The 9,387-nt window shown below is 38.3% G+C and overlaps 2 protein-coding genes and 1 pseudogene across 2 annotated transcripts; 1 reads left to right on the top strand and 2 right to left on the bottom strand.

Moving 5' to 3' along the window:
• The first annotated feature begins 268 nt into the window (after window positions 1-268).
• On the top strand, window positions 269-3,203 carry LOC104728487 (uncharacterized; annotated as a pseudogene).
• Window positions 3,204-3,404: 201 nt separating this feature from the next.
• LOC109127373 (uncharacterized protein At1g43920, Chloroplastic-like) lies at window positions 3,405-3,942 on the bottom strand. The gene is made up of 2 exons (XM_019231996.2): window positions 3,769-3,942; window positions 3,405-3,692 (listed from the first exon to the last, which is right to left on the bottom strand). The coding sequence occupies exons 1-2, from the start codon at window positions 3,940-3,942 to the stop codon at window positions 3,405-3,407; spliced, it is 462 nt and encodes a 153-aa protein (XP_019087541.2).
• Window positions 3,943-4,407: 465 nt separating this feature from the next.
• Window positions 4,408-5,588, bottom strand: LOC104724593 (large ribosomal subunit protein P1y). Its single transcript, XM_010443115.3, has 4 exons — window positions 5,472-5,588; window positions 5,194-5,289; window positions 4,732-4,950; window positions 4,408-4,638 (listed from the first exon to the last, which is right to left on the bottom strand). The coding sequence occupies exons 2-4, from the start codon at window positions 5,263-5,265 to the stop codon at window positions 4,585-4,587; spliced, it is 345 nt and encodes a 114-aa protein (XP_010441417.1). The 5' UTR covers window positions 5,266-5,289; window positions 5,472-5,588; the 3' UTR covers window positions 4,408-4,584.
• Between the last annotated feature and the right edge of the window lie 3,799 nt (window positions 5,589-9,387).

The raw sequence follows: 9,387 nt of genomic DNA, 5'->3' as shown, positions 1-9,387 counted from the left end.
ATATAAAATAGCAAACTTTGTTTGACCATGTTGATTTAGGCATCACATTAACTCTCTGTTAATTCTCGACAACGGGGTTAATTGCCCGTTAGTTCCTACCGTTTAGAGAAAACGACATCGCTTGATTATTTGTAATACGACGTCGTTTTACAAACTGAAGAAACAAAAACCCCCAAATCGATTTCTAGGTTTACAATTCCCAAATCGATTTCAAAAAACCCTAGAAAATAATCTCAAAATTCTTTCAAATTTTTGTGGAATTGTTGTCATGGCGCGGACCCGTGGAGGAGGAACGCGGCTTCCGAATCGACGGTCGCCTCGACTGAAGAAGGCGACGGCAAAAAAAGAAGTTGAAAGTAGCAGACATGAACCCGAGATGGTGGAGATCCAATCAGATACTGAGGAAGATCAAATCCCAACCGAGACTGAGGCGTTACCACACACTGATGTGGTTCCTCAACCCAAACGTAAACGAAAGAGGAAGAAGACTGGTGAAGATATCGAAGAGGATATTGAGGTTGTTGGTGATGACGACCTTGATGAGGTTAGGTATGCTAACGAAGGTAATCATGAAGAAGTTCGTGTAGACCAAGAATGGAGCATTGTAGCTGTTCCAACTGTAGATGGAGGTGGAGTGGCTGTTCTAGATGTAGATGGAGGTGGAGTGGAAGATAATGATGAAGGAGGTATAGGTGTAGAGGAGGAAAATTGTGAAGATTTTGAAGCCGAGTTTGGACCAGGTGCGAGGGATGACAAGAGAGACGAGAGTGATGCAGATAGTGGAGATGATATATGGGATGAAGAGAGGATTCCTGATCCTCTTTCACACAGTGACAATGATGAAGAATTTGACGATGAAGGTGATGCTCCCCAAGTTGAAGATCCCGAAGAGATATTGAACTTGGGAAAAACGTTCAATGGCCCAGAAGAGTTCAAGATAGGTGTGCTAAGGTACTCCCTCAAGACTAGATATGATGTTAAGCTTTATAGATCTCAGAGTTTGAAGATAGGTGCTAAGTGTTCTGCGACTGATGTAAAGTGTCCATGGAAATGCTATGCTTCTTATGATAAGAAGAAGCATAAGATGCAAGTAAAGATCTACGATGATGAGCATGCATGTGTGAGGTCCGGATTCTCCAAGATGTTGAAGACTACGACAATTGCTTGGTTGTATAGAGAAAGACTGAGAAAGGATCCTAAAATTACTAAACAACAGATGGTTGTAGAGATCAAGAGAGAGTACAACTTTGAAGTCACTGAAGATCAATGTTCAAAGGCGAAGACAAGAATTATGAAAGAAAGAAAAGTCACTCATGAAGAACACTTTGCACGTATATGGGATTATCAAGCTGAGATCTTTCGATCCAATCCAGGGACAACATTTGAGATCGAGACTATTCATGGTCCAGCCATTGGCAGCTGACAAAGGTTTTATCGACTATTTATTTGCTTTAATTCACAGAGAGATGCTTGGAAGAATACATGTAGGCCTATCATAGGTATAGATGGTGCCTTTCTGAAATGGGATGTAAAGGGTCAGCTTTTAGCTGCTGTTGGGAGAGATGGTGATAATAGAATAGTTCCTATTGCATGGGCTGTAGTTGAGATTGAGAATGATGATAATTGGGACTGGTTTCTTAGGCAGCTCTCTGCAAAGCTGGATCTTCAAGATGGCAAAAACATAGCAATCATATCAGACAAACAATCGGTTAGTTAAAGGTTTATTTGTATGTTTCAAATAGTATCATGGTTCTTGTCTCAAATCATCTAATTGTTTACATTTTTCACATTTTCAGGGATTAGTTAAAGCAATTCACGAAATCATTCCACAAGCTGAGCATAGGCAATGTGCTAGGCACATCATGGACAATTGGAAGAGAAATAGTCATGACATGGAGCTACAACGACTATTCTGGAAAATTGCTAGAAGTTACACAGTTTGGGAATTTGGTGGTCATATGGAAGCATTGAGGAGTTACAATCCAAGTGCTTATGATTCGCTACTGAAAACTAACCCGAGAACATGGTCTAGAGCATTTTTCAGGATTGGAAGCTGCTGCAATGACAACTTAAACAACCTCTCCGAGTCTTTCAATAGAACCATCCGCCAGGCCAGACGGAAGCCTTTGCTAGACATGTTAGAAGATATTAGAAGACAATGTATGGTATGTAATGAGAAGAGGTATTTCATTGCTGGTAGGTTCAAGACTAGATTCACAAAGAGAGCTCATGCTGAGATTGAGAAGATGATTGCTGGATCGCAGTTCTGTGAAAGGTGGATGGCAAGGCATAATAAACATGAGATACGATGTGGTGATGTCAAAGTCTGTGTTGATATGAATGATCAGACATGTGGCTGCAGGAAATGGCAGATGACTGGTATACCATGTGTTCATGCAGCATCTGTCATCATAGGAAAGAAAGAGAAGGTGGAAGACTATGTTTTTGAGTGGTACACAACTAGAATGTGGCAGTTAACTTATGCTGATGGTATTGCGCCTGTTCAAGGCAAGCTTTTGTGGCCAAGAGTGAATAGACTAGGAGTGTTGCCACCTCCATGGCGAAGGGGCAATCCTGGGCGGCCAAGTAATCATGATAGGAGGAAATCACAGTTTGAGTCTGCTACCAAGTTATCACACGTGAATCGAGTCATGACATGTTCTAATTGCAAGCAAGAAGGACACAACAAACAAGCATGTATGAATCAGAGAGTTGCAACTCCACCAAGAAGAAGAGGGGGTCGACCAAGAAAAGTTCAGGTAAGATTATCCATTGAGTCTTTCAAATTATTTTGATTGAATGAAACCTGATATTTTGATTGAAATCAGGAGCCGAGGGTTATATTGTTTGGACAAGGACAACCATTGCAAGGAGAAACATCTCAGGGAGCTTCTCAACCGCCTCAAGGAGATTCTCAACCGCCTCAAGGAGCTTCTCAACCACCTCAGAGAGCTTCTCAACCATCTCAGAGAGCTTCTCAACCATCTCAGGGAGCTTCCCAAACATCTCAAAGAGGACGGTCTCATCTAGGAGGATCACAAAGAGGACGATCACATCTAGGAGGAGCACAAAGAGGAAGATCCCATCTTGGAGGAGCACAAAGAGGAAGTTCTCATATAGGAGGATCACAAGGAGGAAGTTCACAGAGAGGAGGCTGGGAACCATGGTTTCACTGTTCACAGGGAGGAAGTTCACAGAACTAGTTTGTTTGTTTTTGGATTGTTCACTTGTCTTAGAACCAGTTTGAATGTTGCTCGGATTTGGAATGTTTCTCGGGTTTTTTTGTCCAAAACATGTGTGCTGTTTTTTTTTGTCTTCGTATTCCATGATTTATATCATAAGACATGTTTCAAAATAGGCATTCAGACAAAGGTTTACAACACAAAACATAAGGTTTACATTCTTCAATAACCTAACATCAGTTTCTTCTTATCACCTTCCCTAAACAATACATAACCCAATACAATGGTGATAACACAAAACCACACAAAACAGACTTTCAAGCACAATTTACACTTTTGGAGTTCCTTTTTGCTGAAATTTGCTTCTTCCTTCAATTCTTTCATCACAGCGTTTAACTCATTGACCTCTGCTTTGGTTTTGCTTATCTCCTCTGCAATAATGGCTAGTCTTGGTAAAGCATCTTCTACTTCTTCAAACACGGCATCTTCAACCCACTTAAACAAATGACTCTAATGTCCGAAAAAATGACACATAGTTAGCTTCTACTGATTTTATTACCTATGCAAGAGGATTTAAAACACTTACGTCTTTTTTGCTTGTGCATGAGTTGACATCCTGCTTGCTTGCACAACGAAAGAAAGGACTTCCCGGGTTTTCTTGCGTTTTAGATGTAGAAGTCGTGACCCCTAAGCCACAAATGCACTTCGAAGGTATACCACGCTCACCAACGCTGCATGATGTGATAGAGCTCGAGCTCATCGGAACAGAGAGAGATTTCACAAACTGTTTTTTGAAATCGATTTGGGAATTGTAAACCTAGAAATCGATTTGAGGGTTTTTGTTTCTTCAGTTTGTAAAACGACGTCATATTACAAATAATCAAGCGATGTCGTTTTCTCTAAACGGTTGGAACTAACGGGCAATTAACCCCGTCGTCGAGAATTAACAGAGAGTTAACGTGATGCCTAAATCAACATGGTCAATCAAAATTTGCTATTTTATATAAAAGTCAGCCTAAACTTGGTGACTAAAATGACATTTTGAAAGTTCGGGATTTATTTGTCCCAAATTTGAAAGTTGGGTATTTTTTTGACATTTTTCCCATATTTTAAAAGCTTCAAATAGTGATTTTATCTAGAAAAAAGCTAATTTAACTACATACCGGTTATTTTGCTTTTATGGATTGGCATTCATTTCTATATCTCTCTCGAATGGACTCAAAGAAAAATAAACAAAATCAATTCTAACAAAAGACCGAGCCAATGGGTTTGCCCGGAAACTTGAGTCATACAACATATGGGTTCAAAAAGACAACTAATAGTTCTTTAGGCAGACACAAAAGTAATAGCTCGATACGAAAAAAACCAACTAGGAAGAAGAAAAACAAGCAAAATGTGCTTCTTAATCGAATAAGCCAAAACCCAAATCTTCATCACTCTCTTCTGCTGGTTCCTCCTGCAGCAATAAATTTACAAAAAAAAATCAGATTGAGCTTAATAGATAGAAGATACTATGTTAAGCAAAAACAAGTTTGGCACTTCATATTACCTTCTTCTTCTCCTGAGCGGCAGGAGCAGCAGCAGCAGCAGCACCGCCGCCAGCAGCAGGAGCAGCAGCTGCAACGGGAGCACCGCCCCCACCACCAGCACCAACGTTCATGATGAGATCAGTAACATTACGTTTCTCAGCCATCTTAGCGAATAGCATTGGCCAGTAAGACTCGACATCGACACCAGCAGACTTGACCAAAGTGGCGATTTTGTCGGCCTAACAAATTCAAAGGATAAATATATATAAACAAACAGAAATTTCATTACCGCAAACACATAAAAAGAGACAAAAGCACTTAGTTCTATTCATGACTGCAAAGTCCACCAATCCTAAAATCCCTAAATACTTACTAACAACTAAAAAAGTGCCAAAATTTCATTACCGATGCAATGTGACCAACCTAAACCCCCATAGTTTATAATAAAATGGAGCAAAATAAAGTAGAATGAAAATATATACCGTGATGGCAATACCCTCGTCTTCGAGGATCATCACAGCGTAGCTGCAAGCAAGCTCTCCCACTGTCGACATTTTTTGTTTTTTTTTTCACTATCCCTGAAACCATGAATGAAACAAACAAAATCAATCACAAATCGTAACCAAAAAAGATAAAAATCCAGAATTATAATAAAATCAAACAGCAGCAGCAATCAGAAATGAATCAACAGCAAGACCTGGTCATCTATCTATATACATCACAAGAATTGCTAAAACCAATCGATACGGACACTACTAACCTTTTGACAAAGATGAGAGGCAAAAGAGGTGCGCAAGGAGGCGTTAGAGCAGACCGAGATGCGGATGAGTTTATATATATATATATGCTTTCTCTTTTTTTCTCATTTAGGGTTTTCGGTTTTTACACTAAAACGTCGTCGTTTACTAAATATATGCTTAAAAAAAAGCCTCACAAAATGACATTGAACGGAGTCGAACCGCAGAAGTGTCACCTCTTGCACAAAGAAAAATTACCAACTCTGCTAGTCACGCTTTTGACAAAGTAATCGACCAAATGTTATTTATATCCTATTTTGGTAGTCTTATGTACCTGTTTTGTGAACTTTGTTTTTTTTTAAATCATTTAAACATTAATTTAAATATACAGACATATTTCACATGTATTCGTTTGTGCAGGTTAAACACGCTAATGGAAGTTCGAGTGCCATCTCATTAGATATGAGGGCCCTTGGAAAACCAAATAACAATGAAAGTTTTTTACTAATTTTTTTTTTATTTTTGTAAAAATTGACTCTTTTCTCTTGAGAAATTTTTTTAAAATTTATTTGGACCATGGCAAATGCCTATGTTGCCTATAGCCTAAGACAAGCTTGGGAATTTCAGTATCAAGTTTTTTTTTCCACATTCGATCGTCAACGGTTAATTGTACATTAGTCACTGCTGATTATTTTTTTGCTTTTCTCAACCTTTTTTATTGTCTAACGTTATTGTTTTAGGGTTTTTGGTTTTTACAATGGTGAAACGTCGTTGTTTCCTAAAGGGAGTTGAACCGAAGCAGTGTCGCTTTTTCACAAAGCAAAATTACCAACTCTGCTAGTAACATTTTGGCAATATGATTGACCAAAACTTTACTTATATTGTATTTTGGTAGTGCACTTTATTTCTTCTTAAATCATTTAATGTTAACATTAATTTAAATCTACATACATATTTCACATGTATTCTTTTGTGCAGGTTGAACAAGCTAATGGAATTCAGTATCAAATTTTTTTTTTCAAGTTTTTATTTCACATTCGATCGTTAACGGTTGTCTCTACATTAATCACCGCTGATTTTTTTTTTTGCTTTTCTCAGCTTTTTTTAATTGTCTAACGGTTATCTCTACATTAATCAAAGCTGAAAATATTTTTGCAGAATGTGTATCATACACAACAACAAAAAGGTCCAAAAACATAGTAGATAAAAGGTCTTTAAATTATAAAAGTAAGCAATACATAGGATTTTTCAGCAAACATAGGTATAAATTACTAAGAGAATTGAAAGAGAGGGCACAAGTCACTCCTCTTGACTTCCAAAATCCAACATTTTTTTTTTTTTGTTTCTCATTTTGGGTTTTCGCTTTTTACATGGGTCTTACTGGGTCATCATACATTGGCCCAATATTAGTATATTCTATCTAATCGTCGTCTGTTGACTATATAACCAAATCAATCTTCATAAGCCTATGGTCCGAGATTCCAACCGTATCTATTTTGTATACATACATATATGTACATACATATATTTTGTATGTACAGTACAAATCAAATTAATAATTATATTATGTGAATTATTTTTATTAAAGTGAAGAAATAAAACTGAAAATTATTATTGGAAATTATGGTTAAAATGTAAGAAGAAAAATTGAACATCTTATAATATATTACATTGATTCAAGTTGTTTTGTTACATATGTTAACTCTTTAGATGACACGTGTCAAGTTCTAGAAGAAAATTTTGGAATAAACTCTATATTAAAATATACTTTAGTTTACTATAATTAGAATGAAATTACAAAATAAATTAATAATCATATTATGTGAATTATTTTTATCAAAGTGAAGAAATAAAACAGAAAATTATTTTTGGAAATTCTGATTAAAAATTAGAAGAAAAATTGAACATCTTATAATATATTACTTTGATTCAAGTTGTTTTCTTTTTACAGATAATAACTTTTTAGGTGACGGGTGTCAAGTTCTAGAATAAAATTTTATAATGAACTCTTCTTTATTATATAAGATTATGTTGCTGAATATGATACTATATCTCCACTTTTCTTCAAAGCTGATGTAATGCAGTAATGATTGTTAAAAGCTAGCTTTTGTCTCTTGTAAACAACCTTTAGACTAATAATGTGATTGCTCTGTTTCACATTTACATATATATATGTGAGATTGCTGCAAGAAAAACAGTAATACATTCCATTCTAACAAACTAACAACATCGTAGAATAAACAACCAAGCCTCTAGAACATTTTCCTCTTCATCGCCTTGATTCCACGATCATACTTTGCCTTTACTTGCACCACAAACACAAATTAAGATGCATGAGTATTTTCATTAATACTCAGTTAGATAATCCTCCCATCTACAGGGCTATACACTCAAGCAACTGAGAATCCAATGTTAAACAAGCAACAAACAAACACGAACAAACCAGGGAAACAAATATCAGCCACCTGCTGAAAGGGTTGGTGTCGACCTACACTGCCTCTTAGTGTCAACCGACACTGCCTCTTAGTGTCGATCAATATTGCTCCTTGTTGTCGACCAACACTGCTCCTCAGTGTCGACTAACACCCCTCCTCGACCCGGAAACCCTAATACCGACACTTGCCTAGTCTCCGCACCTTTAACCCCTTGGTGTCACCCGACACCCACCTGGTGTCGATCGACCCCGACTCCGCAGACGCGATCTGCTTGAAGCCGAGAGTCGAAAAACCGCTTCTCTCCATCTCCAAACCGTCCAAAACTCGACCAACATCCACAAGAAACCGTAGGAACCATGCAACAACCATAACAAGCAAGAAAACATCACAAACAATATAAAACAAGCAAAACAAAGGAAATCTCAGGCTTAGATTAGCCATGGTCATGCACTCACCTCTTTTGCAAGAAATTTTTGACCAAAACCGACGAGTCCAACCCCTTAGAAAGCTTCTCTTTCGTTCATGGCACCAGATCTCCACTACAAAGGAACATATCTCACAAAACAAGCCAAGAAACTCTAAAATCTCTCAAGAACACTCTCTTTTCTCCTTTATCTCTGGAACGACAAAAAGTGGCTTTCCCAAAACCCTCAGATCGACTTCTCACTTATATAACCCGGTTTGGGATTCCACTTGAACCAAATAACTCTAATTCGACAATTTAAAACAAACTGGTCGAACCGGAAATTGTTGGTGTCGATCGACACTCCCCTTGGTGTCAATAAACACTACCCCACGCGGTAGCACGGGAGAAACCACTTTCTCCCTAGCCTATGGGATCGAAGCCATTGCACCGGCGGAAATCTCCGTAGGCAGCATCCGCCGAGTTGTCTCCTCGAGAACGAGGGTGTGAACAACAAGGTGTTAATGGATGACCTTACCGTTATCGATGAAAAAGGAGAGCAAGCCCTTGTGCGAGCTCAAAATTACGAGAACACTATAGCCCGCTTCTATAACTCAAGGTCCAACCCCGGAGCTTCGTTGTCGGAGAACGTGTACTCCGCAAAGTCTTCGAACACAAGAAAGAGAAGAACGCCGGGAAAATGGGAATGAAATGGGAAGGTCCCTATCGGATCACCGAGATCGTTCGCAAAGGCAAGTACCACCTCATAGACGAGAGTAATGGAAAGGCCAAGCTTCAACCCTGGAACGTCATGAATCTAAAGAAATACTTCCAGTAAGTATTAACAATAACCGAACTACGACTGGTTTGATCCCTTTACGGGGTACATAGGTAACTCAATTTTCTGAGTGCAACCACCTCTTTAAATATCTTCTATCAAAACGGTACCCAGCTGCCTTCAATAAATTACGAGTTTCTCATCACAACTCATCCTACATCAATAACAGTTGCATTGTCTCAACTTCGATCGCTCTCCTCAATCACACAAGGTAAAGTAAAGTAGCCCTCGGGCGTCCCATGCGGATTAAACATAATCTCGCT

This window comes from Camelina sativa, chromosome 11 (assembly GCF_030686135.1).
Source record: "Camelina sativa cultivar CO46 ecotype springtype chromosome 11, ASM3068613v1".
NCBI classification, from domain to species: Eukaryota; Viridiplantae; Streptophyta; class Magnoliopsida; order Brassicales; family Brassicaceae; genus Camelina; species Camelina sativa.
Note: the sequence above shows the minus strand (reverse complement) of the source record. Positions and strands in the feature narration are given on the sequence as shown.

What these genes read in the sequence shown, in the direction of transcription:
- LOC109127373 (XM_019231996.2), bottom strand. Translation starts at nt 3,942, where the DNA reads ATGAGCTCGAGCTCTATCACATCATGCAGCGTTGGTGAGCGTGGTATA. An exon ending in CATGCACAAGCAAAAAAGAC is followed by an intron (nt 3,693 to 3,768) that starts GTAAGTGTTTTA and finishes TTCGGACATTAG; the next exon opens with AGTCATTTGTTTAAGTGGGT.
- LOC104724593 (XM_010443115.3), bottom strand. Translation starts at nt 5,265, where the DNA reads ATGTCGACAGTGGGAGAGCTTGCTTGCAGCTACGCTGTGATGATCCTC. An exon ending in ACGAGGGTATTGCCATCACG is followed by an intron (nt 4,951 to 5,193) that starts GTATATATTTTC and finishes TGAATTTGTTAG; the next exon opens with GCCGACAAAATCGCCACTTT. An exon ending in CCGCTCAGGAGAAGAAGAAG is followed by an intron (nt 4,639 to 4,731) that starts GTAATATGAAGT and finishes TTATTGCTGCAG; the next exon opens with GAGGAACCAGCAGAAGAGAG.